General features: G+C 45.0%; 1 protein-coding gene across 2 annotated transcripts in view; it reads right to left on the reverse strand.

The window, feature by feature from the left end:
- Positions 1–17,817, reverse strand: part of ALKBH3 (alkB homolog 3, alpha-ketoglutarate dependent dioxygenase) — a 34,131-nt gene extending 16,314 nt beyond the window's left edge. Inside the window, exons 1-8 of one of the 2 annotated variants that reach the window (XM_054972984.1) lie at positions 17,770–17,817; positions 16,212–16,339; positions 15,550–15,662; positions 14,564–14,598; positions 14,205–14,252; positions 10,413–10,516; positions 8,508–8,596; positions 3,197–3,406 (exon numbers count right to left, since the gene is read on the reverse strand). In XM_054972984.1, the coding sequence (XP_054828959.1) occupies positions 3,197–3,406; positions 8,508–8,596; positions 10,413–10,516; positions 14,205–14,252; positions 14,564–14,598; positions 15,550–15,662; positions 16,212–16,290 (678 nt within the window). In that variant the 5' untranslated portion in view covers positions 16,291–16,339; positions 17,770–17,817. The remainder of the gene's footprint in view (positions 1–3,196; positions 3,407–8,507; positions 8,597–10,412; positions 10,517–14,204; positions 14,253–14,563; positions 14,599–15,549; positions 15,663–16,211; positions 16,340–17,769) is intronic. The other variant, XM_054972985.1, reaches the window with a different exon arrangement.
- Between the last annotated feature and the right edge of the window lie 834 nt (positions 17,818–18,651).

Raw genomic sequence — 18,651 nt, forward strand, 5'->3', positions numbered from 1 at the left:
GTAATTAAGGTGGAGTCCGTCAGACTAAGGATAGAATCAGACATGTTCAAAAGCAAATTGGTCACAGTATCAATTTGAATTCACAGTATCAATTTGAATTCACCATATCAATTTGATTTCTCCGTCCTATCTCCAGATCATATTTCAGACCTCTGGGCACCCCCTTCCCCTCACAACTGCTTCCAGCTCTAATACAAGAGAACAAGAAATCAGCTCCTGAGTGGCTTAATATCAACCTTTAGCTTCCCGTAAAGAAAAATAGAATGAACACAGCATTAAAAATATGAAACGCACATCTCTGATGACTCATTTAGCAAGGGTATAATTTCCATCAGACACTCTTGAAAATCCCACTTTGTAAAGCCCCTGGCATCAGGAAATGGGAAATTGCAGGGTTGTCAAAGCATCACAATGTTTAGATTTTTGCTGAGCATATGTATGGTACAATGCACATAACACACCTAACCATCAGTTCAGGATTTTAAGAGGAAGAACTCATTTAAAGGTGACCTCGGATTCACAGAAAGACCCAATCTTTGCATATGCTGTCCTTCCTTCCCCTGTTTCCGAAACAAAAATGAGTGTTGACGAAATTTTCCAAGCTTTCACCTGATTAACTCCAAATGATAACAGACTAATTCAATGTAGCATATTATGCATTCATATGGGGATGAAATTAATCCCAACTGGTATGAAGGGCAGGGCGCATAGCAAAAGCAGTGGGAATGTTCAGGGGAAGCCATCCAACCTGGGCTTGGTGTGACAGGCAGAAAAAAGTAACTAAGAATCATTTGTTTTTGAGAAGGGGTTAGCTTGGATAAGCACTCTGTAGAACATATATGAAAATGCGTATCTTAAGGTGGAATATGACAGGCAACTGAAATGAAATGCTAACTACTGTTTATTTTGAACATACAAAGAGCCAAATTACAATGTCTGGGTTGGTGGGTGCTCTAGAATTTTTTTAAATAATGCATCTGCAAACTATCTTTCATGCTATTTCACAAAACATCACAGTGTGTTTAAAATGTGTCTTCTTTCTATTTTCTGTTTCAAAACCTGTGAGGAAGCCATTCTAAGAAGTTTTTATGATTCATATCATTCCAGTACTTTTCCAATAAGGAGACATTATCAGCCAAGATCAGCCCCAAAAGCAAAATGAGTATTTTGCATACAGCAGATCCACTGGTCAGTAGCCTTAGGGCTAGCAGACTAAAGAAATGGGGCAAGCTTGCCTACAAGGAAATTTTGTCCTATCATCAGAACATTAAGAAACCATGACAGGCAAAAAATCCATCAAGCCCTTTTATGCAAGCACTAAACCCTTCTCATTTTCTCCTTGCCAGTTGAACGCTTAAGAATTGGTAAGCTGGGATGTAAACAAGCCTTTGTTGTAGAACTACCGAAATTTAGGCAAAAACCGTGCCCTCCATTTCAAAGACCACAAGGATGATATGGTGAAGGAAAAAAAACCAGATCAAATAAGATGTTTACAAAAGGAGTAAAAACAAAATGTGTAAGTACGCCAAGCTCATAATTTGCAAAGACTGTAGTCCTAAGTATATTTACCTGAAAATAAGCACCAGTGTGGAACCATCTTCTGAAGTAACTAAAGCCTTTTAGCCTAATTCTAACCATATTAACTCACAACAATAATTTATTCCCAAATATGACAGGTTTTGTCTCAGATTTCTACTTGGCTTCAGATCTCTGCAATCCTAGTCCTATTACATTGCTTACTGACATCCCATCCTATTGAATGCATTGAATTACACTGTGTAATCTGCCTTGATTCTCAATGAGAAAGGCTGACCATACATAACATAAATAAAAATAAAAGAAACCCACAGACATGAGTAGAATTGCTCAAGAATTGACGGCTGCTGTCAGTATTTCATCCCTTCTGGAACATATTTAGTCTTCATCAGGTCAGTTTTTTCTTTAGAGTAATATCTGCATACCTGGGAGTCTCTCGAGTATATAGAGACCCAAACCATGTCTGTTGGTTGTCCAGTTTTTCTGCTTTCATAATTAGCAGGAGGGGCAGACATTTTACTATTCGATACACTGATAAAACATCTATTAATATATACTTAAAAGTGCTGTCCAACAGAAACAAAGCGTTAAAAACTGCACAGAATATTGCATTGTGGCAATAAAGCAGTTAACAAGCCCAGTTACCCTAGAAGAAGCCCTCACAATCAGCCAAGTTTTTATAAGACAAGAAAAGTAAAGCAAAAATGTAGTGAGACAGAGTCTTGTTTCCCTCCCCCGCCATGTTCCCTGATAGAGGAGGACTCTTCAGCAGCCACGGCATGCCCAACCCCACCACACAACTGGGCTAGATTTTTTGTGGGGAAAGAGGGAAAGCTGAAGATGGGGTTGGCTGGTGAGTGGGAAGAAGTGAAGGAAGCAGGAAAAGGGGAGAGTTTATGAGAATTGCCAGGGAAGGGAAAGAGAAAATAGTGGAGGAGGGGGGGATACTGGGGGAAAATGAGATGCTCCCAACCAGTAAGTTTATTGATGTCAACGGACCATGAACTCTCTTACAATCCCACTATGTTGCTACATACAGAAGTTAAGAGAGTAGTAATGCTACTCTCTGGAGACACACACAAAAGGAGCAATGAAATTATTACAAAGCAGTCTCCCAGCCCCATCAGCCAGTTTCAGAACAAAGGGCATAGTTTCCTTAGTTAACAAAGGATAGATCAATCAATTCTCAAAGGTTAAGCAGCCAAAATATCAGGAGACCATTTCCTATATATACCAACAGAAAGATATACCAACAGAAAGTGATCCAATTGGAACAGGATAAACAGCAACTTTGGACACCCTATCACACTTGATATAACAGCATCCAAGTGTGACTGACTATAAGCAATTTTCAGGGCCAATAAACTGCTTGATGTCTCAAACCTCGTCAGTTTGTTATTGGTTACTTGTTCAATCATTCTATCCCTACCCCTGAAAATCACAACAGGACTCTCCAGCAGATGTGATTACACCACACTGGTTCAACATTCTCCACATATCTCTAACAGACCCAGGAACAGTTTCAAAAATCCCCAGAAAGTGACACCTATGCATTGGTTAAGAGCTGCCACCACTCACCACCTAGGTTTTAGATGAGCAGAAGGGGCTTTAATGCTTGACTGACAAACACAGATCATCAAACTGAAGGGCACACACTCACGGGTAAGGGTTTCTTTCTCATCTCAAACATCCGAGTGGCACCAAAGCTGAGTGAAGCAATGACAGGGTTCCTTCCCAGAGCGGGCTCATCATCACTGTGCCAGTCCACGCTGTCCTTTTCATTTCGATACAGATTGCAGAGCAGAGAATTGAATGTGCGTTTAGTAATCTCTTCAATGCGATCCTTCAGCATGATCAGCAGTGAGTGCCACTAAAAGCAAGACAACATAATTATTGTTATTTACATTGATACTCTGCATGTCTTCCATCAAGGTAGTGTACTCAGAGTTCCCAAAGACACTGATTAGACTTGCTCACCTTCAACAAGGCTTTGGATCATGCATTTCCCAATTCTGCTCTGGGGTAGCAGAAAGGAGTCTAAATCAGCATACATAGGAAAGGACATGAACATGACAGAAAAAGTGCAATGCATCAAAAGGGAGACAGTTTTAGGAAGTCAAATACAGAACAGGAGACAACAGCACCCTGCAAGGTTTTAGCCATCAACAATGAATCTTACTATATAATTGAGTAAGCGTATTTCAGACAACTCACTTTATATCCTGGTGCACCACCAGAGGGCGCTGCCATGGAGGGAAGCCTAGGTAAGGCACCATGTCCCTCCAGAAAACGTGCCATGGGAGCACGATGGGAGAAGGTGGCAATGCCCACCTCCTGCCTTCAACCAGCTGATATTAGGAGTGGAGCAGGCGGCAATGCCCACCCCCTACCTTCACCCAGCTGGTATTAGGAGCAGAGCAGGTGGCAATGCCAACTCCCCCCACCTTAACCCAGTTGGTATTAGGAGGGGAGTAGGTGGCAATCCTGCCCTCCTTGAACCAGTTGGGATCAGTAATGGAGCAGTTGGCAATGCCTGCCCCCCGCCTTAACTCACCTGGTATTAAGAGAAGGTGGCAATGCTCACCCCCCGCCTTAACCCAGCTGGTAATAGGAGCGGAGCAGATGGCAATGCTCCCCCACATCTTAACACAACTGGTATTAGGAACGGAGCAAATGGCAATACCCACCTGCTGCCTTAACCCAGCTGGGATCAGGAGCGGAGAAGGTGGCAATGCCCTCCCCTGCCTCAACTGAGCTGGTATTTGTGACAGAGCAGGTGGCAATGCCCATCTCCCCACCTTAACCCAGCTGGTATTAGGAGTGGAGTAGGTGGCAATGCCGTCCCCCTGCCTTAATCCAGCTGGTATTAGGAGCAGTGCAGGTGGCAATGCCCACTGCCTGCCTTAACCCGGCTGGAATTAGGAGCGGAGCAGGTGACAATGCCCCCCTTAACCCAGCTGGTATGAGGAGTGGAGCAGGTGGCAATGCCCTCCCTCTGCCTTAATCCAGCTGGCATTAGGAGCAGAACAGAGGGCAATGCCCACCCCCCTTCACCCAGCTGGGATCCGAAGCAGAGCAAGTGGCTTTGCCCACCCATTGCCTTAACATAGCAGGTATTAGGAGTGGAGCAGGTGGCAATACCCCCCCCCATCTTAACACAACTGGTATTAGGAACGGAGCAAATGGCGATGCCCACCTGCCGCATTAACCCAGCTGGGATCAGGAGCGGAGAAGGTGGCAATGCCTTCCCCCTGCCTTAACCCAGCTGGTACTAGGAATGGAGAAGGTGGCAACGCCCTCCCCTGCCTTAACCAAGCTGGCATTAGTGGCAGAGCAGGTAGCAATGCCCATCCCCCCACCTTAATCCAGATGGTATTAGGAGTGGAGTAGGTGGCAATGCCCTCCCCCTGCCTTAATCCAGCTGGTATTAGGAGCAGGGAAGATGGCAATGCCCACCCCCCTTAACCCAACTGGTATTAGGAGCAGGGCAGGTGGCAATGCCCACTGCCTGCCTTAACCCAGCTGGGATCAGGAGCAGAGCAGGTGACAATACCCCCCCTTCACCCGGGTGGGATCAGAAGCAGATCAGATGGTAATACCTACCCTCCTTCACCTGGCTGGGATCAGAAGTGGAGTGGGTGGCAATGCCCGCCCCCCACCTTAACCCAGCTGGTATTAGGAGCGGAACAGGAGGCAATGCCCTCACCCCGCCTTAACCCAGCTGGTATTAGGAGCAGAGTAGGTGGAATTTCCCCTCCCACCTTAACACAGCTGTTATTAGGAGCAGAGCCGGTGGCAATGCCAATTCTGACCTTAACCCAGCTGGTATTAAGAGTGGAGCACTTGACAATGCCCACCCTCCTTTACCCGAATGGGATCAGGAGTGGAGCAGGTGGCAATGCCCTCCCCTCCCTTAACCCAGTTGGTATTAGTGGTGGAGCAGGTGGCAATGCCCACCCCCCACCATCACCTGGCTGGGGTCAGGCACAGAGCAGGACGCAATGCCCTTCATCCCTTCACCCAGCCGGGATAAGGAGCAGAGCAGGTGACAATGCCCACCTCACGCATTCACCTGGCTGGGATCAGGCACAGAGCAGGAGGCAATGCCCTTCTTCACCCAGCCGGGATAAGGAGAGGAGCAAGTGGCAATGCCCGCCCTCTTCAACCTACTGGATTAAGCCACTGAGAAGGCAGCAATGCCTACCCTGTCTTCACCCTGCCAGAGTCAGGAGCCAAGCATGCAGCAATGGCTCCCCCCCTTCAACCTGTCGCAATCAGGAGTAGAGCAGGTGGCAATGCCTGCAGCCCCTTCACCCAGCTGAGATCAGGAGCAGAGAAGGTAGTAAAGCCTGCCACCCACCTTCACCTGTCAGGATCAGGCATGGAGCAGGAGGCAATGCCTGTTCCTCCCTTCACCCAGCGGGGAGCAGGTGGCAATACTTACCCTCCTGCACCCAGCTGGTATCAGGCTTGGAGCAGGCAGTAATACCTGCCCCCCTTTACCCAGCCACAGTCAGGTGCAGAACGGGAGGCAACCCCCCCCCTTTTACCCAGCATGGAGCAGGCATGGAGCAGGTAGCAAAGCCCTTCACATGGCCAAGATCAGGCATGGAGCAGATGAAAATACCCACCCCTCTCCTTCACCAGCTGGAAACAGTGATGGAGGATGAGCGAATGCCTGCCTGCCTGCCTTCCCTTTTCTAGAGCCCGTTGTATTTTTTCCCCACAACGGGGTTTGTTGCTAGTACTAAAATAATAGCTCAAAAATTGGCTCAGAACTTTCCCTATTCACATTTGCTGGTGAACCCACCAACAGTCTCCACACACAACTCAGGACCACCCATTATTCAATTCTGTACTGTATGTGCTCATCTTTCGCCTCTTTTCCCCATATTTTTTTTCTTTTCCCCATATTTTAAAAGACTACCCCTGAAAACACTTGCATCTGATAAATGAAGGAAGTGCTACTGCCATGACCTACCTTGGAGTATGACCTACTTACGAGGCACCAACCCAAGTCTACTAGCTTGTATCAAATTTCAAGCATAAACTCCCATGCTGGTTAAAGGATGCCTGAATTTTTCATCTCTCAAGGCCATGCAATTATCTCCCTTCCTCGTAACTGCCACTCCATCATAATGTGGTCAAAACTGGCAGGGAGAAGGTAAACACAGCTGCATAGCTAAGGTCAGGGCTGCAGAAAATCCGAAGGGCTCTCTTCATACACTGTCTAGTTTGGTAGAAAACACTATCTAGTTTGCTACTCCTATGCATTTCACCAGTTTTGTTTCTTGCTGGACTGATACTAAATCTCTCCCACACACGTGCATGAACGTACATTCACACATGAATTGCGGGGCTGGGTAAAAAGCTCATGTTCTGCCATCATGTCAAGCTCTGGGTTGATGTTACGTCCAAACTGAGTCAGACAGTTCTCTGCTGAGCATGGAATTCATAGCTATGGCAGCTAAGTGGGTCCACACAAGAGTAGCAGAGCAGGAGGCAGCACCAAGAGATTGAGCCTGATTCACAATTTCATAACTTTTAATAGATGTCATTATACTGATAGCTTTTTCTAGCCTTGATATTTTATTATGCTTACACAACACCTATCAATCACATTTTTATTTAACATACATGGTTTTCCCCTTCAGCAAGGGAACTTGTGTCAACAACCCGGAGAGTCAGAGTGAGAGAAACTGGTCTGAGACAACAAGGAACAGTGTGGATTCACCCAGCCCTGCACTCTTACTGCCATGACACACTGGGTCTCAACTACTTGGAGCCAGTGAAAGAGAGAAAGCTGCAGGTCTAAATTTTAAAAGAAAAATTAAACTGCATATTTGTGCCTGCATTACAAAACATAAACTAATTTCAAAGCTCAACAGTGGTCTCTATAAATTGTAGCTCTGAAAAGAAATTAGAGATCTCCAGTAAAGAACTGCTAGAGCTATCTAAAAACTACAACTTCCAGGGTTACGCTGGGTGCAGTCTTCACAGTTCAACTGGTTTGGAACTCATTCAAATGCTTAGCTTACAGATGTTCCTATTAGGAGATAGGAAGATAGGTGATCTAGGTGATCTACAGGTACACGCTAGAGGCGGGCACAAACCGAAATACAAACTGAAGTTCGTCACAAACCAGGCAGGTTCGTGGGAACTCACTTCTCACGAACCGTGATGAATTTTAGCCCGGTTCATATTTCAGTTCGTCACTGCAGACAGCCTGGTGCCAATCAATCAGTTTCCTAAGCAATGTGGGGGGGGGGCTCTCTGCAGACCTTCTGCTGACCCAGAAGTGATGCTTTCAGAAACTGAACGAAAAGATTCGCAAACTGGGGCAAGTTCGTGAAATGCAACGAACCATGAACCGCATGGTTCGGAATCTTCCCAGTTTGTGCCCATCTCTAGTATACGCATAAGGAAAATCATTTGATTGCAGGAAGTGCAAACGTTGCTCTTCACTCCCACCCAGAACTACTCAGTAATTGATCACGGCAACATTTTCTTTTTTTTTTTTCCTTTACTGCAACAACCCCCTAGATGAGCTAAGTATAAAAAGAATACTGGAAGGCTGCAAACATTATTATGTAACTGAGGATTCATCACAGTTCAGTCATCATTATTATTATCAAAAATTCACTAGGTTATAACCACATTAATTATTCTCAGCATTTCTCGAAATTCCTACCAGCCACAGTAATTATTATAAGAGATGGTTAGGCTATGCTTACAATTCTATTACTGAGGGCCAGAATTTTGCAGTGAAGATGAATGAGGAACACAATAGTTATAAAACATGGACCAGGTGAATCATTGAGATCAACTGCATATGAGACATACACCTGCTTTCAATGGCCCAACACCACTGTTGAAATACGTAGCCACACTTGTGGCATCTCCTAAAAAGGGCTAAAGAATAAACCAATACTAGTTTCAGTAACAGCAAGTACTTACAGATACATACATACATTAGGGTTTGGCTTCAACGTCAGTCGAGAGTAAGTGTATGGAAGTTCACCATACCATGCTGTGAGTCTGGGTTCCTCATAAGATAAATCTAAAGAAAAACAGGGCATAGTATGCATCATTGAACTGGGGAAACCCACTGCAGGGTTCCTTATGTACTTTCTTTTCCTACTTTCTCCATACCAAAGCTCAACAAATCACACTTTCAACGCATTATTTAGGATTCAAAAGTTGTATGATGACATCAAGAAGATTTCTAGGTGGTCTTGTAAATTTGGATGCAATGCAGAAAGTGAGAAATAGTACAACTGCCCTCATGTGGACAAAACTAGAACAGCATGCTCATGCCCATTTATTTCTAGGAGACAAAGTTTTGCTTTAGGGAAAGCCTGTCACGTGAATTTGCTTTTTGTTTTAGTTCTATGAAACTGAACTTGAACTGCCAAAACATTCTCGCATCCCTGTGCAACCATTTGTTGTTGTTTTTTAAATCCCTGTGTCAGGGCTTGCCGCCACTGCCGCTGGGCGTGGCACTGGGCAGTCTGCTCCTGACGTCACAGGGGGGCCAGGGAATCTGCAGGACCCTGCTCTGTGGAAGGAGGGGCGGTATACCTCACCCAGACTCCCTCTCAGTCCACTCGCTGGCCTGCTCAACCTGGCCTGCTTACCCTCTGCGCCCTCCTTCATCTTCTCCTTCCAGGACTCTCCTCCAAGCCTCCACCCTTGCATCTTACTGCTCTCACTCCACATCATCACTCCTCACTCACACCCACCACCAAAGGGCTCTTCCCAGCCAGCTTTTATAGGGCTTCCTCCTACTGCCCCACCCCTCTTCCAGCCTGGCCTTTGGCTGCACCAAGCAGTTGCAGCTGGGGTAGCTGATCTGGCCCCACTGACCAGCACCAGCTGTGCCTTGTTCTCTGGCTGCCCAGCCTCCCTGCCTTGGCTGATTGCTGAAGGCATGTCCAGCTGCAGTCCCCTGGCTAGCAGCCCAGCCTCCCTGGCTGAGCTGATGGCTGAAGGTGGGTCCAGCTGTGGCTCCTTGGCTGGTTGCCCAGGGCTTCCTGCAGAGCGCCTCCAATAGCCCCACCTGGAGTGGCTTGGCTTTTGGCAACTCCTGGGCCAGGCTACTATTTTCTAGCTGGGGCGTGGCTTTGGGTTGTTGGGGCTGCTGCTGCTTCTCCTCCTCAGGTAAGGTCTTTGGGTGGGTGACTGCTGAGCTTCCAATCCCTCTGCCCTTGCCCCCTTCCGCCTTGCCTAGCCCCCTTTCCCTCCCTAGGGGAGTGGGACTCGCTGGCCTCTCTCTGTCTCCCCCTGCCTCCTGAGGCCCTGGGCTTTTGCCCCTTGCCCCTGGCACCGGCAGGTTCTGGTTCCATTTGCCTGTGGGAGGGGTTGACCTGCTGTCCCCCAGCTGCCCCCTCTGCCTGCCAGTCAGACCGATTGACCTGCTGTCAGCTGGCTGACCAGTTGACCTGCTGTCAGCTGGCTGACCAGTTGACCTGCTGTCTGCTGGCTGCCCCCTCTGTTTGCCCATCAGCCCGGCTGACCTGCTGTTCCCTCCTACCAAGTCTGGGGGCTGGGACCCAGACCCCGGACACCCTGTGGCAGTGCTGACCTGGCCAAGAACTGAGAAGGTGTATCTAAACTGATTCCTGGTACTCCTTCCCTAAGTTATCAGCACTGTGATACTGCTCTAGGTAAGGTCAGTGCACCAAAGTCAATTGCTGGGGTCTTCATCCAGACATCTCTTTTCTTACTCCCTAAATGATGGAGGTGGAAACCTGGGGATCCTAAAAAAAGAAGGTGACTTCTGACTTTTTAAAAGTCATTGTCAGTGTCCAAGTACAAATGGGATGGCAATGGTAAAATCAGTGGGCACAATTAAATGAGAATGACTGTATAGTAACCTTGTTTGCTGTGTGTTCTCTGCGTCCAGTGAACCTCTTGGAGGAGCTGCTCAAATATCCAGTCAGCTTCTTTTGAATCAATGAAGCCAGGGATCAAACGAACTCTAGCACAGGGGGGGGAAACAGATCATATAGGGGCATGATAAGATCCTCCATTTTTAAGAGAGCATTTGCTTTATCAGCACACTCACAAACACCTGCATTTCTGTTTCATAAATGTACTTCTACCATTTCTGATGCATGATTTTCATTCTAAGTCAATTCAACAGTTTTGTGGAATATGAGATCTTTTTGCTCATATGTACCTTCCACAGACAGAGATCAGCTAAGACTGCTATAGGTCCTTTTTAAAGGTTGTTATCATTTACCTGCAATACTATAGATCAATTATTTGGTGTTTACTAAACAGCACACAAATAAAACATCCTATGCACAACTGACCCAACATCTTTGCTCATTAGTGCAAATCTTATCAGTAAAATACAAAAGCACAAACTACCCACCCTGATTTTTCAAACGAAACAGGTAGCATTATGGCAGAAACAAGAAGACTTTGTAGAACTTGAATACCAGTGAACAGCCTAGGGAGGCTAAGGAAACTACAGAGATCTCCCTCATTAGAAGCCTGAAATAAGTGGTTGGGTATTTAACAGAAAGATACCAAGGAGGATAGGTTTACCATTGGCTACTAGCCATGGCAAGTAAAAGGAATCTCCACATTCAGAAGCAGTAAACTGTCACAAACCTTTGTCTGACAATAAAATATTGGTTTAACAAAACAGAAGCAAACCTGACAATTGCTTCATTTTCATATTTACAAGAGATGTTTTTCTCTGCTCAGTTCTTTCTGTATATCTTTGAATAAGAAAAGTTACAATAGTTGAAAGGATGCCCAGACTGATCTCAGCAGCTTATTCTGAACAAGTATAAAGTTTGTTACATGTATTCCACGAGAAAGGTTTGCTTAAGTTCAGAAAGAAGCTCATCTCAGGCCATCAGAAGTGACAAATTGATGGATTTTGGTATGATCATGCCATTGAACTTATATTAGATAGCCATACCCAAAGATCCCTGAATCTCTCAGTAGCATGAGACTATCTAATCTTTCAGAAAGTACTTGGATGAGGTTCTTAAAATTCCATTTTATCTTTTAGATCTAAGACATATAGGGAAAGGGATTATGACATGTATACTTATCTGCTTCTGTTACCTTCTGCATGTGGTAGTATAATATGCATATCTGTGATCTGTGTATGTTTGAATGTTTCAAGACTGATTTTAAGTAAAAGTCATAAAGACAACATTGAGTGATTATTAGTTGGAAACAAGGTTTTTACTTTACACCTAGAATAAAAATAAACATCTGACCCCTCCCAGTGAGAAGGCTGTTATCCAGTACAAGATAAGCTATAGGGGAGAACAGCTCTCTTAATTATAGTTCTACGGTTTAGTGGGTAGAGCTTTGCTTTAAAGTAGACAAAGAGATTCTTTCGTTTCAACATGTCTATTTTAAAAAGTTATGCTCCCCCCGCAGTAGAAATACTATACTGTAACAAAACCTTTGAATAACAGTGCCAGGAGGCAACGTCAGGGGAAGGCCTGGGTCTCCGTGCCAGGTCTGTTGGTCCTCTAGGGCAACTGGTTGGCCACTGTGTGAAACAGAATGCAGTACTAGATGGACTACTGGTCTGATCTAGCAGGGCTCTGCTTATATTCTTAAAAACTGTTTAGGGCCAGAAGATCCTTCTATCTGCAAGGAACTAACTGGATTAGATGCAAAGAATTACTGGATCACTGAAGCATCTGTTTAGAACTTATTTTAGCATTTCCTGCTATATTCAAAAGATAGTTCTCAAAACATCAACAGTAAAATGGTTCCTGTATGGCTGATGCAAAATGAAAAACTGTGCCAGCCACAGCAGGAATGTTAGCAGCCAGACTCCCTCTTCATGCTGAGAGGACAGTTTATGGATAGAATATCATAAACCTCTTCCTCATAGGCCATAAATCCAAGGCACTGTCTGGCTAAGGCATAGTGTATGCCAACTGGGCAGGAGCCTGGAAAACTACCAGACCATGAGTCACAGGCAGCTGACTGACTGCCCCTCCATGCCCCAGAGAGACAGAGATAATGAGGTTTCCTAAGAAAATCCTTGTCTAATCCCATCAATGCCCTGCTATACTTCCCCCTCACCCACCTATCCTAATCAGAGCTATTCAGCAAACCTAGTAGGTCATCAAGCAATATTTTCACCTATAGTCTATCCCAGATAGTTACTTCAAGCCTCTTCAATAACCGTTAAGTTATTGTTTTGGGCAGCAAGACCTCAAGCTTGCTCCAGGGATTTCTTGCCTTATAATTGGGCTCCTCAGCCATGTGCTGTGTGCATGTGTTCTGGGACCCATACACACACACCCAAACATGTTTGGGTCATTTTGCTGCCTCCGTAGACCTCTGCTCTTTAAGTGTGGCAATTATCGCCCTCCCTGAAACTGCTTTCTTCCATTTCATCCCTGAGTTTCCCAGTTAGCCTTGTATGCATGCTGCTTATGATTTTCTGTGTTTGCCTTTTGTTTCTTTAATTAAAAAAATCTTTCCTGTTGAATGTCTGCCTGATTTATTTAAGAGTAAGTGAATAATCCCCATAAACATAGGAGAATTCCAGTTACCCCCTCTCACTTGCTTCCTTTAAAGCTAATTCCCCCAACTAATTAAGGAGACCTCCTATTTGGGTAACAGGAATAGCTCCATACTTGGAGAATTCCCTAGGTATGTAGAGAAATATGACTTTGTAGGCTAACTAAAAGGGCAAAAAGGCCTTTAAAAAGGCTCGATGAGGACTAAATGTGTTCCAGAAAGAATGGAACATTGCAAACAACTGAGGGCCAGTGGAGGGAGGGAGGTTACCCTCCACAAGCCCCTGAGAGTTCAGAGAATCTTGGAGATTTCCTAATTGTTATTTATCTTCCCCAAAACTCTTTGCAGGGTCCCAACTTGTTTCTTATTTAATAATAATTGTAAAGAAGTCCTGAGGAATTCCTTTGACTGAAATTGCTTACTAAGTTTTGCAGGAACATTTTGCAATTATGTAACACCAAAAACATTTTCAGGAGCATATATTTAGCTAAGAGGAAGACACAAAACACATCTGTTGGTGAGGAAGACTACAAACATGGGCAGTACCTAGCAATTGCCTGACTTATGAACATAGTTTGGATGAAAGCTCAGGGACACAAAGTTATGTACTGAGGAGAAAGGCAGTCTGTAAAAAAGTAAATAAAAGATAAATGAAATACTGATTATCACATGAACACATGATACAGAAATTTTCCAACTGTTTCTGTTAAAACGCTATTCAATTTCAAATGTTAATTCTTTTTCTCCAATGTAAATTCTGTCCAAATTCATGAATATTGAGAAACTCCTTTTGTGGCATCAAGCAATACTCAGTTGATTCAGGCACTGGGGCAAAATCCTATAGTTTGGCATACATCAAAAACTTCCAGGTGGAAGAGGAGTGGTGGCAATATTTGGCAATTCTCCCCCCCCCCCTCAGCAAGTCCCAACCCCCTCCTTATGCTGTTCCTGAGAGTCTCCTACAGCTCAGAAGTAGTACGCGCCGGAGGGCGGGGCGGGGCGGGATATTTGAAGCTACAGGCAACAAGGAGCAGAAAGTAATTCCCTCTCCACCAACCAAAATTCCTTCTACCAGCAGAGGTTTTGTCTAGGATCCAAACCTATGGCATTTTTTGTAACAATCAAATGGTTACAGAGGTGTCTTATCTGCTTACCGAGATATGCCTGATGGCAACGTGCTGATCTCATGCTGCCCCTCTTTCCTGCAGACAAGGTGGGAAAAAGCCAGCATGCGGCTATCACTATGAGAGCACAGGTATAGCTACATTCATGATACTATAATAGTAGTATAGCATACTCGTGATTCAAACATGCATAAGGGCTATCAAAGAAAATTTACTGAGTTAACTGTGGGGATACGGGAGAACACACAGCAAGAGGCACAAAGACTGCTGTTCATTAGGGCTGTTTCCATTGCCACTAGGATGTGTATGTGGGAGAAGAACTAACATTCTGCATCTCCCCATGAGAGAAAAACCAGATTCAGCACAAGAGGCATTGGAGTCATACTCACTCAATGATTATGGGCTCTGGGACTTTTCGCACCACCTAAGCCGCAAAACAACAAACAAGTCAATTGTATGGCAGGAACACAAAGGTGTCTTGGAGAAAAAGGGCTGGCTTGAGGACTGATCAGGAAGAGCACCTACATTTTCACAAATGCAGCCAGAAAAGTTGCTTCAGAAAAACGGCCTGTGAACCCCGGCCTTGCATCTGGCTCAGTAGTGCAGCATCTGCTTCTCTAGTTTAAAAAACTGTGAAGTAGTGGTGGGAAAGAACTCTGCTTAAGACTCGGGAGCACCACTGCTGTTCAGAGCGGTCAATACTGGCCTAGAGGAGCCAATTGTTTGTTTCAATACAGGGCAGGTTCATGTGGTGGCAAAGCACCATTATGCGCCCCGCTAACCTACCTAGAATCGTATCAGAGGCCCAACTGCCATCCAGGATTGAGTTTGGACCAGTTGACCAGAAAACTGTATTGACTGGATGGCAGTAATAGAAACACACCAACAGAAACTACATATTTTGCAAAACAGCTAGTTACCTTGATAATAAATAATACAGCTGATTTTCATGATAATGATGTTGATAATAACCACCACTACCACCACAACATTCAATTTATATACCGCCCTTCAGGACAACTTAACACCCACTCAGAGCGGTTTACAAAGTATGTTATTATTATCCCCACAACAATCATCCTGTGAGGTGGGTGGGGCTGAGAGAGCTCCTAGAAGCTGTGACTGACCCAAGGTCACCCAAGGTCAGCTGGCTTCAAGTGGAGGAGTGGGGAAACCAACCCATTTCTCCAGATTAGAGTTCCATCGCTCTTAACCAGTAAAAAGCAAGGGGGGGGGAAGTAAAGCTATTATATCCCCTATACATGGTGCTGATAATAAACTTGACTGACTGAGGGACACTTTTTAAGAACATGAATGAAGCAAGAAATAAATACATTTTTTTTTAATAAAATGATACATCCCATTTGGTATTTACCTCTTCCGGTGCTTTAAAAACAAACTGCCTTTCAGATGGAATCTGCTTCTCTCTTCTCGCCTGGGACTGTGCAGTACTTGAAATAGCATTACTGGTACTGGAAACCCCAGAAGCTAAGACAAAAAGTAAATAGAAATTAGCTAGAAATGGAACATATATGCTTGAGAGAATTAAGATATGAAAAAATATACTGGTGTGTCAATTCAGTATAGGCTATTCTGTCTTTATAAACATATATATATAAACTGTGTACACACACACACACACACACACACACACACTATAACCAGTTTATTTGCAATGGCTTCTTCTTATCCCAAAATAACTGTACTTCTGTGAGGGTGCCAAGTGTTCACCAACAGACACAGAAAATGGATGCACAAAGTAATTATTATCAAGAATTTTTGCTTAGATTAACAGAAGTAAGATCACATAGAAAGAATTTACTAAGCGTACATTTTTAACAGCAGTTTAAAAAAAAACAGATTTAAGACACATCTTTTTAATTCAACCCTTCATGTGCAATATGAAGCTAACAATGGCCTTACTCTATGAAGATTACAAGGCAACATATTGTTTGGACATTTGAAAGTGCTTTAATAAAATACACATCATCAGTTCATTTCTATCCATTAAAATAAAAAAAGCAAATAGGATCTTGCCTGCCCGAGAGGGTATTCTTGTATGAACAGGACCAGCCCAGCCACCCTGTACTCTAGCTCTTTGTCTTTTATCTTCCATGATTCTTCACAGTATCTTCCAGGCTTTGTAACAGATTTAATGTTTTTTCCTGTTTCAAACACAAGAGTAAAGTACTTAAAGCTAGATGCTCTTAACCTTTAATCCACCACTCTTCCCAATACACATTATTTTCAACGCACCTCCTAATTAATAAAATATTTATATTCCATATTTTCCTACTGACTGTGGAAGCTTACCTGTGTGCCAAGTTTTCCCTTCTACCAAACAATTAAAATGTGAAGAAAAACACAGGTATAAAACTTTCATTCAAAAACCACACTATCTTTACGAGGTTCACTGCAAACTGCTCGCTTAAAAAGAACAGCCTTACATTTCTTACAGAAGGCAGGCAACATGGGGCCACTCTGCGACTTCCTGGGGAAACCACTACATAATGATACAGCTGCCCCTGAAGCAGAGGCACCCTGCTACAGTCAGCTTGAAGGATTCCACCAGGAGGCAGCCATGGGAGGGTCTGAGGTGGCAATCGAGCTCATAACAAGCACACCAATAAAAAAATAGGGCATAAAAACAGCACTTCAGGCCAGGTGACTATTTTTTTCTACATAAAAAACAAATACAACTTTATTTATATGCATACACTACACTACAGATCCCAAACATACATTTCCTTACTCAGAAAACTAAATACATAAACAGGCCTGAGATCTGTACATTATGTGCTTATATGATCATAAATACATCTATATAAGCAAAATCACCCTGGTTTTTTTACTGGTGTACTTGTTATGATTCTGTTCACCACTTCAGCAAGCAGCATTGACACTGCTTAATGTTGGGTTCGATTCCTATTCCTATTTACTGTGTGCCAATTTTTAAAGACTTCACAGAGAAATTTGGGATTTTGGGCAAGCACTCCACTGATGGCAAAAAGCCACCGCAAATCCTGCCTCCCCCCCACCCCCGGACATAAGGCCACCATTAAGAGTCACGGGGTTAAGCAACACAAACACATTAAAGTACTGGCAGCTTCAGAGAGCTAGCTATCAGTGCAACACCCCACAGCGTTGCCAACCTTCAGGCGGCGGCTCCGTGGCACTATCCCCCACTGAGGTTACTCCTCTCCCTAAACCTCGTCCTCCCCAGGCTCCGCCCCCCAACTCGCCTGGAATTTCCCAGCTCTGAGTTGGCAACCCGAAGTCCCCCCTCGCCACACATGCAACTGCAGCCCAGCAAGGGAGAAAGCAGTCGAAAGAGCAAGTCTGCAGTCCCGTGCACGCCTGGGACTCGCAGCAGAATAGACACGGACTGCAAAATAAACAAACGAATGGGGCGGATAAGTAGGTGGATCTTCATTAGGCAAGGACAAGGGTGTGTGTGTGGCCAAGACTCTCCCGTTCCCCAAGACCGAATAAAGAAGGGACACTCGCGCGGGAGCCTCCGCACAGCCCAACAAGGCCGCCGTCGCCACATCGGCCCCCGCTGCAGCCCGAGCCCCTCCGCCACCGTCAGGCTCACCCGCACCAAGCAGCGACCCCACTTCACAGCCGACCTCTGCTGCCTGCGCGCGCAACCTGAGGCTCCGCCCGGCCTCCTGGTACCGCCCCCGCCCAGGCGTTCCAAGATAGGCTGCCGCGCGCAACGAACTTTACCTGCTCCCGGCGGCAGCGTCGCGGTCCCCGGCTTCCCGACAGAAGTAGAACTCGTTGGCTTCTCCCGGGGACGACGTTCATCCTCTTAAACTGGAAACTTTCACTATACTTTTAAATGATTGGCTTTAGTAGTTTAGACTCGCAGCAGTTGTTGCTGGCCGCCTTCAGAGGTCCGATGCAAACGAAAATGAATGATTTCGGTGCCGTTACAGGCCCGGGGGTGGATTCTATGAATCGGTACTCGGAGTTAAGTCCCTCCGTATTCAGGTGAGTTTGTTTCTACGTATGTACGCGGGAATGTACTTATATCCAGATTTTCTCCATAGTGCATCCCAATATCTAATGGGAGCCAAGGATGCCAATTGACTTGCATGGGTTCCATTGAAATATATTACAGCTCTCAAAGATACAAAGAAAATGCAAAATGGATTTTGAGAAACCTGTTCTAGACCTGCAGTGACAGCCTCCAGTGTGGACTGATGGTCCCTTGGCCAGAAAAAACTACTGTGGGACTGGCATTCGTGTCTCCTATTATATCCAATGGGCCTTCAGGTATCAAATTGTCAGTAAGGGCAAATTCCTGTCCTATGTTTTTTTGGGAATACAGGTGAAAGCATTCAGAGATGCATGCTGGAAGCATGCAGCTACATACTACAAAACTCCCGCCCTTCCCACAGCCACCATTTCTTCAGCACAGAGGATGAGCTTGGACAGCCAGCGTTTTGAGGAGAGTCATTAATTACCCTCC

The sequence above is a fragment of the Eublepharis macularius genome, chromosome 2, assembly GCF_028583425.1.
Source record: "Eublepharis macularius isolate TG4126 chromosome 2, MPM_Emac_v1.0, whole genome shotgun sequence".
NCBI classification, from domain to species: domain Eukaryota; kingdom Metazoa; phylum Chordata; class Lepidosauria; order Squamata; family Eublepharidae; genus Eublepharis; species Eublepharis macularius.